Here is an 18452-nt window from a genome sequence, read left to right as displayed (position 1 = left end):
TTACTGTCTTCCCCTCCCCCATCCCATTTCACCTTTTTCTCGTTCCACTCTTTCCCCAATTCCATCTCAACTCTCATTCCATCTCCTTTCCCGACTCCGAACCATTCCCTGTCTCATGTCACATCACAACCATCCATCTCCTAGCCATATTCCAACCCCATTTCCCTGTCACCCATCCTTATTCCAGTCTCTGTCCCCATTCCCTGCCATCCCATGTTTACTATGTCATTTCTACTCCAATCTCATCCTTTCCATCCCCTCTCACATCATCCCTTCTCACCTCCCGTACCGAGCCCATCCCTGTCCGCACTCACCTTCCATCCTTACTCCCGTCACCCCTACTCCCATTCCACCTCGTATCCAGTCCCACTTCCCAGCCCTGCTTCCATCCCATCCCACCCTACCCCAGAATCCACTCCCTCATCTACGCTTACGTCTCATTCTCATCCCATATCCTGACCCAGCTCATCTCCTTTCCATTGCCATCTCTCATCGAGTCCCCTTTCCTTGCTCATTTTCTCATTTCGTCACTACTCCAATCCCAACACCTTCCGTGACATTCTTCTCCATTCCTCCTTCCATCCTTTCTCCCATCCCATCGACACCCGAGTTCTTTCTTTACTCCCATCTACCATCCAGTGAAACCTCCCACCCTCCTTCAGTCCTATCCCAACCTATCTCCCATACCATCCCAGTCACCTCACTTCCCATATGCGATGGTGACTCCCCTCTCTACAGCCAGCCTATGGCGCATGCCATACCTTCTCTCCTAGCACCTCATCTCCCACCCCACATCATTTCTTCCTTCTCCAGACTGTCTCCCATGCCCTATAACATCCTTATATCTCATCCCCCCTACATGCCATTCCCATCCTATTCTCATTACTATGATCATGTTTCCTTCCCTTTATGAATGCAGTATATCTACTGTTAACGCACGATATGTATTGTTAACTAATTCTTAGTCATTCCTGTTACTGAAAGCAGTGTGAATATCTTCAACCATGACTGTGAACATAATCCATCCCATCCCACTTCTCAACCCATTTACATTTATTATCCAATCTCACTTCACATCCTGTTCTGTTGGGCAGGATTTCCAGGAACGTCAAAGTGGGAGGAATGGAAAGACTGGGAAGGAAGAGTGACAGAACGGGAGAGAGGATAGGACAAAAGTAAAAGTGAACAGAAGATGGAGAAAGTGAGATAAAAATTAAAGAAATCTAATAAAAAATAGGAAGAACATAATATAGAAGGATCCATAGAAGTAGATAAAATAGTATGAATGAGACAGATTGAAAGATATGAAGTGAACAAAAGCTGGAAAGCCAGAACGAAGATGGATGGATAGAATACATAAGGACAGAACAACAGCATGAAAATTAGAAGAAATGAGTAACAATGAAAGACATAAAAGTAAGATATATAGGAAGTAGATAGTACAGTAGTACGAATGAGAAAGACCAAGGATGAATGATGAAAAGAGAATGAAAAGCAAGAAATATAGGAAAACAAGATTAATAGGAAGATATAGAGAAGACAAACATGTAGAAAGATCAAAACATAGAGAGTAGGAAAAGAAAGGACAGAATGGAAGGTACAAAAATAGAACTATGAATAGAATGACAGCAGGAAAGAGAAAATCAAGGAATTTTAGAAAACAAGGTAGAAGGAAAGATGCTAGAAAAACCAATCCAGAAATACATAGATATGAAGATGCAACAAAAGACAGAACAAATGACAGTAGGAGAGGTAGACAAAGATAGTAAGTCAGAATGAAAGAAAAGATGGAAAGTCAGAGGAATAGAGAGAGAAACAAACATAACTCGAATGACACACAGAATGAAAGTAGAAAAACAGGATGAATGAGAAAGACAAAGACAATAAAAGATATCAACAGAAAGGGAAAACTAGACAGAAAGGTTAGAAATATAAGACATACAGATCAATAGAATGACAGAAAAAGATGTATAGAATTAGAAATATAGAGAAATATAGCTAGAAAGATACATAGAACTAAAGATAGAAGTAGAAATATAGAAGAGATAAAATGAAAGAATTTTAGAAAACGTTAGAAAAACAAAATGAAAGAGAATGAGAGAGGTTGAAAGGTAGAATTCCACAAAATATAAAAATCACATTACAGACTAAAAATTTTTCTACAAACCAAATGAACCAAAACTTCATTTGAGAAAATCTGAAAACAATATATCCACATTTTATTTTGAACCATATATTTATATTTTTAAAACACGACGTGTACACCTATGACTAAATAGCATGGTGTACACTTACAGACCGAGTCCATCTCCACACACTGGTCAGCTTCTGACTACAAGCATAGGCGGAGTAAGAATAAATATTAGTAAATAATAATAGTGTCTTGGAGAGAACAGTAGTGACCAACAGAGAAGACAAAGAAGGAGCCTTATGTGCACACTGCAGCAGGAACTACTCCCCAGCACTGACATGTGCGAAGTTCTAGGTCTCCCCAACAGCCGACAACCAGGCTGTGGGCTGCAGGGGGGTGGACACTCAGGCATGGTGGCCACAGGTATTGGGGGCTGGGTGGGCGGGGACAGGACAGAGAAAACCAGAAGATCTAGAGTTGAGACGAGCACATGAGAGCACACCACATAACAGAACGATGCACTTTACCAAAGGGGCCCCCAGCCTCCATGTCACCTCACTGGCAATACGTCAGGCCACCTCTACCTCTGACACACGGACATCCTCTTCAGGAGGAAGGCTGTCCTGTTCAGTGAGGAAAGGCCTTTAGGTGAGAACTAAGCTACAGTAGGTACAGCAGTACTAGAACATCGCTAAACAAAAGATGTTGCTTGCCAATGACAAGTGTACACCCCGAAATTACTTCCCCTCCCGCACCACAAGGATGGGCAGAGTCCATCACCTTCTACTCAGTGGTGCTGTGCAAACCTGTCGCTGTGCTTCAGCAAGTGCAACTAGGTTCAGATGCTAAAATTTGTCCTTGCTGCTATGAATGTATTTTGTGAGTGAAAACCAAGTGTCTAAGGACATAATAAGCCTATGATGGACTTTCATCTCTAAGTAAGGCCCATGGTAATGGAACCTATCCAGGATTACAAGCACGGATAAACCGAAGAAAAATTAAAGCCACAATTAGGTCCAATCCAGACACAGGAAGCCACAGCTAGCTGACAGATCAGGGCTTCTCAGGACTGGATGTCGGTTGAATTGAGGATTCGAGAAGTAGCATCAGATTTGGAGACCTTTGACAGTTCTCGCTGTTGAAAAATAAACAACATCAGTGGCAGTAGTCCCCTCTCTGTGTGCCCCGCCCTCGTAAGCACAGCTAAGTGTCAGCCCGAGGCCCGAGGCCCGTTTGTCTGACACAGACATAAGCATCACAGGCCGTGTTAGGAACCAAAGGTGAGGCGCTGTCACCAGATGACGCACGTGTACAAGTACATATGCCCTTGACCACTTTCCTCGGTCTCTCCGTGAAGACCACAAGAGAAACCCCTTATCCTTCACAAAATACTCTGAGTTGTCAAGCTGAGTAGGCAACAAGCTTTGGTCTTTTGAGCCCTTTATAAATGGGGGCCAGACCATATATCTACCAATCCCTGGGGCTGAGGGCCTTGTAACCTGCTGGTGATTTGATCTCATGCTGGAGCACATGGTACAGAAGGAGAAGATGAAGCATGAATGAGCACTGAGAAGGGCACATGTTAGGAGAAGTTAGTTAGTGTACTGGCATTGGTGCCGCCTGGTGCAGCTGGCCAGCCACAGCGACCCAAACCACACGAACCTCCCCAGGCCTAACCACAGAGATAAGCAGATGCGTTTAAGCTCCAAGTGGATGAAATGGGGCTTGGTGGAGCAAGCCAAAAACCAAAAAACAAACCTGGACCCTCTCTAGCAATCAGCCAGCCAGAGTGACATGCACCCACTTCTAGAGTTAGAGCCATGCCAGTCATGTAATTTCAAAAAAGTGCCAGAATGTGAAGCCAATTTCAATGCTCAAAACGAGCTACAGTCTTGGACAACTGCAGCAACGGGGGAGCTGGCCTGACGCCCTAGGCTGCAACTTAGCTGCCCCCAAGAGCAAGGCAGCCTCGCCTCTCAGAAGGAACATACTGAAGGCAGAGAGAACACACATGAAGTGAAAGGCATCGTAGTTAAGAGTTTGGTAAATGTGGACTATGACACTAGGAGCTGAAGAGCATCCTGGAAAATGAGTTACTTCCAGAGCCTCATATCTGCTTTAGCAGCTCGGTGTGGGAGAAGTAGCTGCCGGCAAGGAAGTGAGCGCTGGCTAATTCAGAGTGGACAGAAAGTGGGCATTCGGCCCCGAGAGGTTAGTAAGGCACATGCTCCAGGAAAATCATCAGGCGGGCCAAGAACCTCATCATAGGCAGCACACAGCTGGGGCTCCCCTCCCCAGGTGTTGGGGCCTCTGTTCTTTCCAGCACATTAGAGGCCTTCAATGTCACTCGGGGAGGGTGAAAGTTTTCTGTTGTGACATAACACGATAAAAAAGCTTTGCCTGACTAACTGACTGTAGGTGGGGCTGAGAATCCAATTCAAGTCTGAACAAATTTTCTTGTTAATCAGCAGGTTAATCTGCTGGGAACTTTAGCCAGGTATTTATTACTCATGAAGTCTGGTTTAGGCTTTCCTGCTTCGTTTGTAAAAAGATTCTGTGACAGGACAGCTGAGGATTACTGGTTAGTGAAGCCCTGTGCTGAGATGGGAATAAAGCCAGCAGATGACAGATCAGTTTGGAAAAGGGACGTGGGACATGCAGGGGTTGCCATAGGGACCTGAAGCCTGACACGGGAGCGGTCAGAGAGGGATGGATCCTTCTAAGAATACAAAAGACAAATGACCAAGAACTCCACCAAGAGAGCACCAGGGCCGTGATCAGAAGGGTCGCCTCCTGCAGCCAGGGAGTGGTACAGGCAATCGTGTACTGGTATTTCTTAAGCAGAAGGATGCGGGTTAAATGTCTAGTCGCTGATGCCAACTTCCTTTCTCTAGGCGCCGCCCCCCCTTCCTCAACCCCCAACCATGGTCATGGCAGGAAAGGGATTCTCAGCCTCCAAAGAACTGGCCTAAGAGCCTGGGTACCACTAGGAAGATACCCACTGCCCCAACTGTGTGCTCCCCAGAGACTGGTAGATATTAGAAAGGGTGAATTACCGCAAACTCAGAATAGGTGCTGGCAACAGAATTAATGCTGAAGTTGCGCTGGAGGGGGGCCGAGCTGGGGTACCCACCGCTCAAGATGCTGCCATTGAGCTCGAGGTTCTCCTTGTTGGCTCCATGCCGGCCAGCATGCGGGGTCTTTTTCCCTGAAGACGTAGAAGTGAGGACTGGCTGTAGAGAAAGAGAAGAGAGATCAGTATATCATCCTTATAACGGCCACACACACACAGAAGCTGATAGCATTTTTGTATTATTCACGTGTCTGTAATCCTATAAAGTACTTCCGGTGTACAAAAAGATAGGAATTCTTAATCTGCAGAACACGTATCTTGAGCACAGTCTGTAAAATACGTAAAAGACTGAACAACTTTTAGCATGTACTCCCCACCTGTCTCCTATGCGAGAGCACCTGACTGTCTAGTGACCCAGTGTCAGGACTGGAACCCACGCACAGGGACCTTGCTCAGCAACAACTGAAGACCCAGCTGTGACCTGAGCCCCCAGAAGCCACCATCTGCTCATCAGTTTCCCAGTCACACCCTAGGGCTTCCGCCTGATACCAGTGGGGCTCAGAATGAGCATGTCTTCTTTCTTTCAATTTTTTGCAGATTGAATGGCTTACATCTGTCAACTCTCAGCATCACAAGGATAACCAAATCCAGGGATCTTAGAAACTCGAACAAGTAGGTGGGTCCCCTGGATAAACAGGCTGTGTGGGGAACACGCTCGTACGCAGAGACAGAGAGCTTATTAACCTTGCTGCCAGAAGGTGGAAGTCGAGACACCGCAAAGACAGGCCGAATGCTGCTGTTGGCCGTGGCATTGGACATGGTGGTGGTGTTCAGCTAGGAGAAAAACAGAGGTCACCAACTGAGACGACGTGCTCCACAGCCTGTCCCCAGCACTACAGAGAAAGGACGATGAGAGGCGGTCTCAGGGAGGTGGGTTTACACGGTGGAGAACTTTCAGGAAACTTGTGAAAAGTGTTCAAAGCCTATTTATTTCCAGCAGATGGAGCTGTAAAATGGAATAACTATTCTATTTCGAAAAGTTGCACAGACAGCTCTCACATGACCCAACCATAAATACTCCTAGAATTACTGAGGAGAAACGAAAGTGGATCACCAGAGACTTCTACCTAAGTATTTAGAGCAGTGCTAACTGTAACAGCCAGGAAAACGAGAAACAAACCAGAATATTCGACAGGCACACGAATAAGCGAATTGTGGCAGTGGTACACTGACTGAACACTGCTCGACATTAGATGACGATAAGTAGTGACCTATCGATACCTGCAACCTCTACGGTTATGCTAACCTGAAAGAAATAAGAAATGAAAAAAGGCATACTGTTGAGTCTATTTCTATAAAATGTTAGGAAATGCAAATTACTGAATAGTGACAGAGCAAATCTGTGGTTGCCAGGAACTGGGGGGGACAGAGAGGAGGAGGGAGGAGGAAGGGATTGTGAAGCGGAACGAGGAGACTTTTGGGGCAATGGGTAAGTCCACTGTCTCGACTGTGCTCGGTGCATACATGTGTTGAAACTTTATATTCAAGTGTACACTTTAAATATGATGTGTCGATCTTATGCAATAAAGCTGTAAAAAATTAATTTAAAAAACTCGGTGGATAAAATGGGATAAACTATTCAAATACAAGGCAGACTAGGAAATATGACTTAGGAAAATATCTGTGTGGCTTCAGAACATAGATGGATTACTTACAAGGTACAAGAAGTATAGGCCATGAGGAAAACAGATAGAAAATATTTTGACCGTATTAAAACTAAGAACTTTGTGTTCATCAAGAAAACACCATAAAAAGGAAAAAGACAAGCTACAGAAGACACACAAATACTGGGAAAAGCTATTCTAACACAAAGGATAGGTGTAGCATCCGGAACATAAAGAATTCCTATAAATTGGTAAGAAAGAAATGAGCGTTTGACTTCATTAGTCATTCCAGAAACGCACACTAAAATCATGAGACATTATTTCATACCTAACAGATGGACACAAATGTGAGCCTGAAAATAGCGCATGTTCGGCACAGCTACTTGGGGGCATGAATCGTGATGACCATTTTGACAGCACAGACTGAGTGACCGGTGCAGCTGGGAGGCCGGAAACGTTGAGTGCAGCTCTCAGAGCGAGGACTGGCTCCCTCACCGGCATCCAAAAGTTTATCACATTTTCAGAATATCAAACCATAGGGAACGAATAAGTGACAGTATGTCAAGAGGACAGAATATGTAGCTAATGACAAGTGTGTATGTGAAGAAAGTTTGATGCTATGAAAAAAAACACTAAATATTCTCAGTGGTGCTCTTGGAGTGATGTAACAGGTGGTTTTAACTGTTTTATATGTTGGAAAGTGTGAGCAGAGGGAGAAGGGAAATAATGGTCCACCCATTTCCCAAAGGGACTCGACCTGAAAGTTTGAAAAAGCCCATCTCTGCAGGACAGAAGGCAGAGATGACCAGAGCCCTGGCCTCACGCCCCCACCCCTACTGTGTGGTCCACAGAGCATCCTGTTTACCTTGAGCACCTTGCCCGGTTTGGTGGGTGCCAGACCACGCCGCTTGTTGGGTGTTCGGGGATCACGGCCATAGAGCATCTCCGTCTCTGCCTCCTTCATGTTCTTCAGTTGCTGTGTGAAAGTCAGAAGCAACAGGGATACGTCCCATGAAGAGAACAGTTCTGGGGCAGTGTGAGGCCAGAAATCTGACCAAGTCGCTGCCCCCAGAGCTGCCAGGGGTGCAGGCCAAGGCAAGGCCACTCACGTCACCACATCGCCCTCTTCCAAACTGGCTCACTTACCCTTTCCTGCTTGGCCCGTTCTTTCTCTAATCGGTGCATCTCCCATTGTTCTGTCACATACTCCATGAATTTCTGACCATTCACCACAAATGCTTTTGAATGCGCCTCTTCCCAGTTTTCAATCTGTGCCTTCAACTCCTCTTCCAGCTGAGACCAGACACAAGGACATGTTAATGACTTCAAATCTTTGGTGTGAATCCCAAGTAAAATGACTCTTCCCTTCCCAGAGCATCATTTGCCCGACTGCTGGGAGCTGGACCCAACTGGGGACAGGTTAGAGTAGCCGGAAATCAAAGCTGAGGGATGGTTGTTCATGATCCACATGGACGTGGGAAAGGTGAGGCCAGCGTCTGGTGACGGAAGTTTTGGGGCCTCAAGGGGAGCAGCAGGGGCACCAGCAGCAGTGCAGGGAGGGGGCACAGTGGGAACTGCACCGCCTGGGCTCCCGCCTGAGCTCCATCTCCTGCGAACTGGGAAAAGGGTGGCAAAGTGACTTAGGTTCTCGGGGCCGCAGGTGCCTCATTTGCAGAAATGGAAAACACTTTCAAATGGTACCTGGCACTTCATTCAATAAAAGCTCTTATTATTGTAATAGAGAACAGTAATGAGGCCCACAGAACATTCTCAAAAGCTTGCCTCGTGTCATCAGCTGAATCGTGCCCCATCCCTCCATTTATACACTGAAGACTGATTCCCCAGCAGCTCAGAATGTGCTTTCACTTGAACACTAAGGTCATTAGGGTGGATCCTAAACCAGTATGTCTGGTGGTATCTAAGAAGAGAAAACGTGGACACAGACGCACGCAGAAAGACCACCATATGAAGGCAGAGGGAGAAGATAACCATTTATAAACCTAGAAGAAACCAGCCCCGTCTACGACGTGATCTTAGCCTTCCGGCCTCCATAATTGTGACAAAATGAATTTGTTGATTAGGCCACCCCGTCTCTGTTGCTACGGGGTGGCCGCCCTAAAACTCATCTGCCGTGATACCCTACAGCTTATACTACGGGAGGGCCCGGTGTTACTGACCATCCCTGCCCCTCCGTTTGGAAGATGAGACAGTTTGGGGACAAATGATTATCCAAAAAGTGAGCTATTTTGTAACCAAGCCCCAAACTGAGCACCAGTTTTACCTTAGGGAGTGTTTTCTGGAGCCTGGCACGTTGCTTTTCCTCTTTTAGAAGATTTCCACCACGATTTGTCAATCGACTTGGATCGGAAGCCTTTCTCTGGAAAAATACATTTTCATCAGTGAAACCCAGGACAAGTGGGCACATCAATTATTCCTGCTAAGATTCCTTCCTGTCATACACGGACACATATCATTAAGGAGACTCGCTGAGACCTGCCTTCTCACTCAGCAGTGAGGACTGGAGGGGTCGGTCCTGAGGCTGGTGGGGGGTGGTGAGCACACCCACAGGGGGGGCAGGAAAACTCGCTTACTTTCTCATCTAAAAGGGAAGACAGGCTTTAATACTGAATGCACGATGTCACTAGCTCCCTTCCTTGGTTTGGATATCAAAGATAACAGAGAAAGAGTGACGTGGAGGGACAAGGGGAAGGTCTCCGCTGGGAGGTTTTGGTGGTGGCGCCACTACTTGCTCACTCCCCGCCTGCTGAGACGATGCGGCTGAAATGTGCCAAGTTACGGGGTGTACAGATGTTTGTCACTAACACTCACAAAATAGACAACTAGAAAAATGCAGTATGTTAGGCTTCTCAACTATTTTGTTACTCTATCATGGATTGAGTATAGCAGAACAGTATTAAAAGCGTATAATTTGTACATATGAGCTAGGTAGAGACACTCAAAATAGAGGCAGATAATCATAAAAGTTTAGACCAGTCTTGACAATTTGGGGCTAAGCTTGTAAAGAAATTCCATTTCCTTTCCACCTATAATCAGTAACCGCAGCGGATGGTCATTAGTCTTATTCTTAAATACTGACATGTCAACAAGGTTGCTTCTTGGCTGTTTATTGACATTTCCTGCTCCTTTCTGCTGTCAACCAGAAGCTTGCAGGGGCTGAACTCAGTTCTCTCAAGGCCCCTTCGGGCTCTAACAGGGCCGGCATGAACATGAGAACGAGTCTGCTTTCAGCCAGTGCTGACGGTGCCTCATCCCAGTCCCAGCCCCCAGCTCTAAAATGCTCTGAGGGAAACCGTGTGCTATGTTGATCGGAAGAAAAGGAATTTGGTGTATACAAATGTGTCCCAACGCCCAGGCAATTTTCTACGAAAAGAGCAGCAGCTGGAATTGTAGAGAATATCAGCTGCCTGGCCCGGCATCTCTTCTCTCCCTCCGCAGAATCACCCGATTCCTCTGCGTGGCAGGTCCCCGGCCTCGCCAGCAGTGCTGTGACATGAGCGCGGTGCTGGGAGAGCCCGAGAAGCCCCGAGAGGGGCCGGAGGGGCAGCGGCTTCTGAGTCCCCTCCTCCACGCTGCCTGAGCCGCTGTGGTGGGAGCTCTAGAACCAACAGGACCCGAGGATGAGGTGCAACCCTTAGTGGTGGGGGAACCATGAGCTGGAGGAACTTGGGACCCACTGTCTGGAACTGCCACACTAGCCCTGCGCGGCTCACCTTGGACTTCCCTCATGAAAGGAACTTCTGCCTCATTTAAAGCCACTTACTTGGGGTTTCTCTCTTGCATGTTCCCGCACATTAGACGAATAAATAGAAATGGGTTAGCAGCAATTCAGAGATTCATGATGGAGACAGGGCATGACAAACCCGGTAGAGAGTGAAGGAAACTGGACTCTGACTCTATACGGGACATGCTTTCTTAACACTTCATTGTCCTCTAAGGAAAACAGAAAAATTAGGGCAGTACCTCAAGCTCTAAGAAAAGCTTCCAGCTTTTTTCCCACTTGTGGACACCTTCAAAGAGATCTTTGTGAACCTCGTAGTAGTTTCTTAACCGCACAATCTCAGCATCGTGGAGCCGGAACAGATTTTCTGTATACTCCTCTGCAAGATATGGGCCCAGTTAAAAAAAAAAAAAATCCCTCTAGTGTGTAGCATCCCAATTTACTAATCCCTCGTTCTCCCTAAAGTGGAAATATCTGTTATAGTAAAAATGTTACATGGATAACTATACATTGTAGATAATAAATCCAGCTGTGTGACCATCAGCCTGGGTGGACTAGGGAGTAAGGGACTATAGGGTTAGGACTAAAATGACTAAGGTTCTTAAACCTCTTTGTCATTTCTGGCCTCATCTTCGGTTTCTTTTGTATTCTTCCTTTCCACCCTGCCCTGAGAGGGCTGGGTCACATAAAATGTCCCAAATGTGGAGTGTAGCGGACAGCCTCATCTTCATACTCAGTTCAGGTCAGCCTAGACTTCTGTTGGGCTCTGGGGTCAGATTCTGTGAGCTCACATGTGAGCTCTGCCCTCACCTGCTGTGCCTCTAAATTCTTCAACGTTTCTGTGCTTTCGTGTCCTCATCTCTTGACAGAAGATTAAGTGAGAGAATTCTGTTAAGAGTTTAGCACTGCATCTGGCAGAGAGTGAGCACCTGATAAACGTGAGCTTCAGCACTACAGGCTACAGTGAAATAGAAAGCAAGAGACCCCTTACTTCCCAGCAGCACTTGCGAATGCTCGTGTGTACAGGAATGGCAGGAAAAGGTGGTATCTGTTAAGCAGAGGAAGTACCTCCTGGTGCACGTCTGTACTCTTTTAGAAGTACAGGCCTCGTAATGACCACCGCTTCTGTACTAACCGTCATAGTATGGGGCGAAAGCCTGTCTCTGCTCCTGACTATAAAAACACAAGTCCCAGTAGTGAGCCAGCTCCACACGTATTGCATCCACCACTTTCTTCATGTTCTGCCTTTTTAGTTCTTCCAGACGATCCACTTCTAGTTGCAGCTGAAACAAAGACATCTGATAAATGTATCTGGTACAGTTTTACACTCGGTAGCTTAACAAAATTTTTCCCTTTTTAATAATACGATAACACAAAACCAGAGGTTAAGTCAGACCTCTTACAACAATATCATAGGAGCCAGAAATCTTTGAAACGTACACAAAAGATAAAAGATACAGTTTACTGCCACCTTTTCCTGATGCTTCTCTTAGAAATAGGCTTGCTCAAGGAAGAAGTTGGTAAAGACATCAGCCCTGACACAAGAATGCTCGTAGGCACAGCGGCCCAGCCCTTTGGGTTTCTTACCGCTTTCTTCACCTTGGCCTTCGAACCAGTTGCAACCAGGGCCACAGCTTGTCTCTCTTCTGTTGGTATTTGCAACCTGTCCCAGAGCTCTCGGATGCGAGCACGCAGATCCTCACACGCAGCTTCATTTTGTGATTTTTGCATTTCGAGCTGTAGCAAGGAAAGAGTGGTTTATAACAAAGACAGCAGCACGGACAAGGTCAGCCCGCTGGCCTCCCACAGAGGAATATCTGGACCCGCATGGAGAAGAAGCATTTTTATAAGACTGTGAACAGGTGACTTTTTGTGACTTTTTTATTTTAGGTGAGGCAACCCTTGGTTGACCTCACAGATTGCAAGGACCTTGTCAGCTTATAATCCATTATTTTTTTATTTTTTTTAATTTATTTTTCACACCTACAGCACCTGGTCTTCCTAGGTGGTCTCCCATCCAAGTACTAACGAGGCCTGACCCTGCTTAGCTTCCGAGATCAGACAGGATCGGACTTGTTCAGATAGCTTGGCTGTAGACTTCTGAACACAAACTGTAAGGCTATCATGGTAGGATCTCAGACCCTAAGAACTAGGCTTCAAATTTTGAATTAAAAAAAATATTTTTTCATTAAACATTAATTCAATGACTTATTTCATCCATTATTTGAGAATCTTAGAGCTATGTATAAATTTTGTAAAAAAATCAAGATTGTGTATCATATTAATACAATCTTTATGCTCCCTTGATCTCTTATTTCAGCTCTTTATTTAAGACTAAAGGAAAAAAAAAACTGTCACTTTCTTCCAATTGCTGGATACCATGGAGCTGTCAGGCCATAATCTCATAATCTGAGTGGCCATTACCTGCCGTAGCAACTTCTGCAGTGTTGCAATATTGTCCAAAGACAAGCAAAAGGCATCTTCATCTTCACACACCACATCTCTTTCGAAGCTTGTATCTGGAGTGTGATCCAGTTCTTCCATACACAGTATGATCTGTCTCTTTATGTCGACAAACTCCTCACGCCTACATGCCTGTAAAACAAGATGATTCTAAGACGTCTTACAGGAAAGTCAAACTGACTGTTAGGAAGTGTGGAAGCAAGCAGTACGGATACCTTCGTCTCCCTCAAAGCTGCCACGTGTTGTCTGAACTGGTTCAGCTCTCCCAAGCTGGGAACTGAGGCGCTGTCGATGTCATAGGGTGTCACGCAGAGAATTTCGCACAGCTCTTGATCCTGTTCTTGAAGCAGTTTCAGTTCCTGTTTTCTCTCCTTTTTCTGTTTTCGCATCAGTTCTACCTGAGTGCGCAAATCCTTTTCTAGTTGCAAGATGGTCGGCTCTCCTTCTTCCTGTGGGAGACGGTGTACCACTGTGACAAGGTTCTGAGAGGATTTCCTCAAAGGAAGACAAGACCAACAAAAGAGGGCTGGGCCGACAGACTTTTCAACTTTCAGTAAGGGAACTCACGGACAACAGAACACGGCACAAAGAGGGTCCCCCAAGGAAGGTCTCCAGTAAGGAAAGGTGCCAGGGCACTTTTGCAACAGGTGAAAATTGGTTGGAACACGTGCTCTGAGTTAGCTATAGGGTGGTATATTTAGGTTATAACTTACACGTTCATCCCAGTAATCTCGAGACTATCACTTAACCAATAGAAATCAATTCAGCACTCCTTGCTCTACTCCAACCAATAGAAATAAAAGTGGCAGTTATATGTCCTATGAATTTTACTCGACAGAGGTGAACTAAGAACCATCATATAATTTAATGTAGACGTACCGCTGTACACCTAACTTCACACTCAATTTTACATCGAAAGGTTAAAAAGAAAGAAAAAGACCAAAGAAACTATTTGTCCAAAATCAATGACATTTATGCCATTTCTGTTGATTCCAGGAAACGCCATTGATGTCATGATCTGATTGCTCTTGGCTATCGGGTATGAATTATCCTTCACCCTTTAAAGGCAAGGTCTCCCTCCCAGGCTGACTGCACCCAGATACTCAGGCAGTTAGTTTTTCTCGTAACAGGGAGAGAGACCTGAGAATCTTATCGGTACCACATAAGCCATCATGTGCTGTCCCTGAATCTATTCTAATTACCTTCCCAAGCTCTGTGCTGGTCTTTACTTTTCTGATCCCGACATTTTTTTCTTTCACTGGATCTATCCAGGGATCTGTTTTGGGGCCCCGTCTATTACTGATGTCATCCTTGCTGGTATCCTCATTCGAGTCCCTGACTTCTGCTGGACCGCGAAACAGCAGTCTCCCAGCTGGGGATACACCCCGTCACAGTGCAGCCTAAGCGTTACTGTGCTCCCAGTGTCCAAGCTTTGGAGACACTTCTCAAGCGGTCATTTTGACTGGCTCAGTGGTGTGCAACTTTTGTATGAAAAAACCCACAAAGGCAGATTTTTTGATAACTTTCCCTTATACTACTAGTCATTTTTGCTTCCTTGGTAGCTGTTTTCATTTAAAAATAATAATAATAATAATAATGGCACAGTATCATCCATGCCTAATTTTTCCTCAGAGTTAAAAAAAAAAGTTTGACATGCCCCACGGATTGATAGCAAGAGGAAGCTTGTTTTGATCAAAGCGCTGCGACGTTCATTAGCCGCTTCACCTCTCAACAGGGCAACTCTTTACATAAGGAAAAATTACTTTGCTGGAATTAGTTAACCAAGCAGCGCATTTTCCCCACTTCTCATGTCCAGGAACACCCTACGAGGAAACCTTACACCTGCGGCCCCACATCTAAGTTCCTTCCTAGATCTCAGACCCAAGCAGGGGCCCCCGAGACCCTGCCGCGTACCTGAAATGGCTCGACACGTAACTCCCTGCACAGGGTAGTCAGCTCTTTTTGACAGATGGATATGCTTTTGATGAGCCTTTCCTTCAGGTTTTGCTCCTCAGCAATCATCATATCCAGGAGGTCCTACAGGAGAGAAAAGTGTCCCGTGAAAGTTTAGAGCCAATGAGAGAAAAACCCCTAAGCCAAAAATAACACCAAAACCCTCATAATTTCAAAGTTTTAAGAAAGGACTTGGAAGCCAGGAAGAACCTGTGACACCACAGTGTCACTTCTATATGCCATCTCAGATGAGACACCAACATCCTTACCCCAACCCACTGCAAAGACACCAGCGCTAAACTCGCCTTGATATGCTTTTTCACAACCTCGGTTCTCTGTAACCGCTGGTCTTCGGGAATCCCGATTAATTCCCATATTTCCCGAAGCTGAGTCAGGGCTTTCTGGAGACACAGAACGGACTCCTCCGCGAGCACATCACTGAAAAGCAAGAGAAGTTGCATGAGCCGCTCCAACGGGCTGAAAGTAGTGTTTACAGGAACGAATTGAGATCCTTGCTCAGTGGCCTCCAGGCTAAGGCAGACTGAAAACAAGCCTTCGGCTTAATTCATGTTCCCCACGCCCCTCCCCGCCCTTGTCCCCCACACGGCCACAACGCTGGCGCAGCAACATGCAGGGCCATGGTACATCGTGGACATTCAATCTTCTCAATCTGGATTTCCAATGAGTCTGCCGTGACAGTGCAATACGGAATTACCAATGTTGTCATTAAAGAAAAACCGGACAAAAAGCTCAGTAAAATGAACTCCCGCTAATGTAAGAGCTTGCTGGCGAGAAGCCCCTTTAAGTAGCTGGCGACCACAGTTCTGCTGTTGTTTTGAAGTTAGAGCTACTAACTCACAGAGTCGCAAAGATCAAAAAGACAAACATCGAGGGCTGGAGAGGATATAGAAAAGCGTAAACTGGCACAACCACTGTAAAGACTGTCGGCAGGATCTACAGAGCTGAACCCAGCAGTCCCCCTTCCGCGTACGCATGCGTGTGCGCCGAGGACACGGCACACGGGAGTGATCAGAGCGGCACGACTCCTAACAGCAGAAACAGAGCGACCACCCAGTCCCTCGGAAGGATGCAGAGAGAGGACCTTCCCACGGGGAACAGTCCAGCAGTGAGTGCACAACACGACGACGCTCAGAAATACCACGTGGGACTGGGCTGCGTGGAAGAGTCAAACGCAGGAAGACCACACGCTATACGACTGCACCGTGTGAACTCTGAGAAAAGGCAAAACTCAGTGCAAGAAAGCAAAGCGGCTGCCTGGGATCGGGCAGGGATCAACTGCAAAAGGGCACAAGGACGCATTTCTCTGGGGATGGCATGGTTCTCCATCTTGATGCTGATGACATGACTGTATACAGTGATGAAAATTCAAGCTGAACCTGTAAAATGCGTCAACTTTACTCTATGTAAGTTATACCTCCAATTTGAAAGATAAAAAACGGTTAAAGAAACAACTAGCCTTCCGGTCAAGATGGCACAGTAGGTACACGCTGTGCTCGCCTCCTCTCACGACCACATCAAAGTGACAACTAAGCTACAGGAAGCCATCATTGGGAGTCACCTGAATGCTGGCTGAACAGAAGTCTTACAACTGGGGACACACAGAAGAGGCCACCTTAAGACTGGAAGAAGGGCAGAGATGCGAAACAGGCTGGTCTCACACCTGTGTGTGACGGTTGAACTAGGGAGAGATATCTTGGCTGCAGAGGTCCCCCAGGAGGAGTGAGGATCCCCGGCCCCACACTGGGCTCTCCAGTCCAGGGTTCCAGGGCTGGGAAGAGTAGTCCCCACAACCTCTGGCTGTGAAAACCAGTGGAGATGGTGGCTGAGACGGAGGGCTGAGACGGAGGGCTGCGGGAGTCACAGATGTTCCTCTGTGTGTGGGCCCGCGTGGACTTACTCACTGACAGACTCATGGGCTCCGGGCCCCAGCACTGAGGCGGCCGCTCAAGTCGTGCCAGGGATACACGGGGAGGAACTGGATTGTCTGGCTTCAGTGTGAGGGCTGGAGGGGTGACTTTACCCCAAACAGAAGTGCTGGCAGAGTCCACTGCTCCTTAGCTGAGCCCTCCCGGAGTGCAGACGCTGGCGGCCGCCACACCTGAGTCTCCACTGACCTGGTTCACACTGGTCGCTCCACCCTGGCGATTCCGAGACCCTGCATCTCTCCCCTTGGGGGCCTACCCAAGCCATCCCCAGTGGTTTTTTTCCATACAAACAGCCTATCTTGGCTCAAGGCTCACAAAATCCAAAGCAGCAGCATCTGGCCTCAGCGTGCCCCATCCTTCTTGCTAATCAGCTCCAAGCCTTGCACTAGCAGCGCGCCAGCCTTGGTTGCTGGCTTGGCCTCTCCAGGTACATCTGAACAAGAACTGTGGGAACTAGTAATCAGGTAATGAAGAAACTTACAAGGCCTGAAGAGCTATCAGTTTGACCAAAATCAAAATATTTAAGAAAAGTTCTTCACAATGCTTCACACGCACTACGCCCAAAAAAGGTTAACACGAGTATTGCTCCCGATACAAAACTGTTTTGCGGAAATTTTTATTTCAGAGATGAGGAAACCAACATTCAACCTTCTGCTCAAAGTCAGAAGGCTAGTGTGACGAGTGCGATTTCAATTCGGACACTGTTCCCCGGCACTGTCTGAGGAGTCGTTACAACGACCGAAAATGAATTCCTTAAACGGAGTTTCTTAACCTGCAAGGAAACCAACCTCTCTTTCCAATTCAAGTGAAATGTTAACACTGCAGATACACGGAAAACCAACCACCAGTGCAAACCTCGCGGCTTGATGCGAAGAGAGACACGGTGATCAGACTCAGGACTCAGCAGCAGCCACTCAGCGGCCAAGCAGCACCTGAGACGCTGTGCGGGCGGGGAGGGTGGGGCTCGGGAACGCGGGCGCAGACCGCCGGTCGCGGGGGCGCTGCGGGTGCCAGGGGCCTCCTCGGCCCAGGGCACCTGCGACTCCCCAGGGCATCTGCGCTCCGCCCCACACGGGTCCCGGGGCCTGCAGCCGCCGGGAAAGTGCGTGGCAGGCCTGGCCTCCGCTCCGCCCCGCTCCGGCCCGAGCGTCCGCTCAGCACCGCCAGCCCTGCCGGGCCGCACCACAGCCTCTCGCACTTGGGAGCGCGCTGACGAGACACCTTAGTCCCAGGCCCACGAGGCTTCTCGGAGTCCGTACAGGCCCCGCACCCGGGACGGGCGTCACTCCCTCCCGCGCCCCTCGGCTCCCCCGCAACCTGCACCCCCACACCTTCTCCTCATGGCGGACATTCCCCGCAACCGGAGTCGAGGTCCCCCGGCTACTCCACTCGGAACCGAGCGCAGCAGCAGCGAGCTCACTCCGCGTGATGCTTCGCGAGCCGCTAGGCCCCGCTAGATTTCAAGCCAAGCCCCGCGGCGGAG

At 47.4% G+C, this 18452-nt stretch overlaps 2 protein-coding genes, 1 long non-coding RNA gene and 1 pseudogene across 7 annotated transcripts in view; 2 read left to right on the top strand and 2 right to left on the bottom strand.

The window, feature by feature from the left end:
• Nucleotides 1–6807, top strand: part of RCCD1 (RCC1 domain containing 1) — a 26984-nt gene extending 20177 nt beyond the window's left edge. Inside the window, exon 8 of the mRNA XM_039858200.1 lies at nucleotides 5802–6807. Coding sequence (XP_039714134.1) covers nucleotides 5802–5806 — 5 coding nt within the window. The 3' untranslated portion in view covers nucleotides 5807–6807. The remainder of the gene's footprint in view (nucleotides 1–5801) is intronic.
• Nucleotides 2187–18452, bottom strand: PRC1 (protein regulator of cytokinesis 1). 5 transcript variants are annotated; one of them, XM_039858190.1, is made up of 15 exons: nucleotides 18301–18452; nucleotides 15329–15461; nucleotides 14985–15107; nucleotides 13286–13519; nucleotides 13032–13202; nucleotides 12195–12344; nucleotides 11743–11890; nucleotides 10850–10986; nucleotides 9150–9245; nucleotides 8015–8161; nucleotides 7734–7844; nucleotides 5949–6038; nucleotides 5188–5364; nucleotides 4809–4850; nucleotides 2187–3266 (listed from the first exon to the last, which is right to left on the bottom strand). In XM_039858190.1, exons 1-15 carry the CDS (start codon nucleotides 18318–18320, stop codon nucleotides 3195–3197), a joined length of 1851 nt encoding a protein of 616 aa, XP_039714124.1. In that variant the 5' UTR covers nucleotides 18321–18452; the 3' UTR covers nucleotides 2187–3194. The 5 variants fall into 5 exon arrangements, with proteins under 5 accessions (XP_039714124.1, XP_039714125.1, XP_039714128.1 ...); XM_039858191.1 differs by having other exon boundaries at nucleotides 4809–4847; XM_039858194.1 differs by having other exon boundaries at nucleotides 5265–5364.
• Nucleotides 11785–14629, top strand: LOC120599259 (uncharacterized). Its single transcript, XR_005651840.1, has 2 exons — nucleotides 11785–11914; nucleotides 12928–14629. It is a non-coding gene; the product is annotated as an uncharacterized LOC120599259 (long non-coding RNA).
• LOC120599452 (uncharacterized) lies at nucleotides 12588–12705 on the bottom strand (annotated as a pseudogene).

Source organism: Pteropus medius, unplaced genomic scaffold (assembly GCF_902729225.1).
Source record: "Pteropus medius unplaced genomic scaffold, Ma_sr-lr_union100, whole genome shotgun sequence".
NCBI lineage: Eukaryota > Metazoa > Chordata > Mammalia > Chiroptera > Pteropodidae > Pteropus > Pteropus medius.
Note: the sequence above shows the minus strand (reverse complement) of the source record. Positions and strands in the feature narration are given on the sequence as shown.

Bases quoted from the DNA above. Each gene is read 5' to 3' on its own strand.
- PRC1 (XM_039858190.1), bottom strand. From the start codon at position 18,320: ATGTCCGCCATGAGGAGAAG. The intron at 7,845-8,014 runs GTAAGTGAGCCA...ACTTTCACACAG, and splicing joins AACGGGCCAAGCAGGAAAGG to CAACTGAAGAACATGAAGGA. The intron at 3,267-4,808 runs GTCCCTATGGCA...ATTTTTCAACAG, and splicing joins GCTCCCGTGTCAGGCTTCAG to CGAGAACTGTCAAAGGTCTC.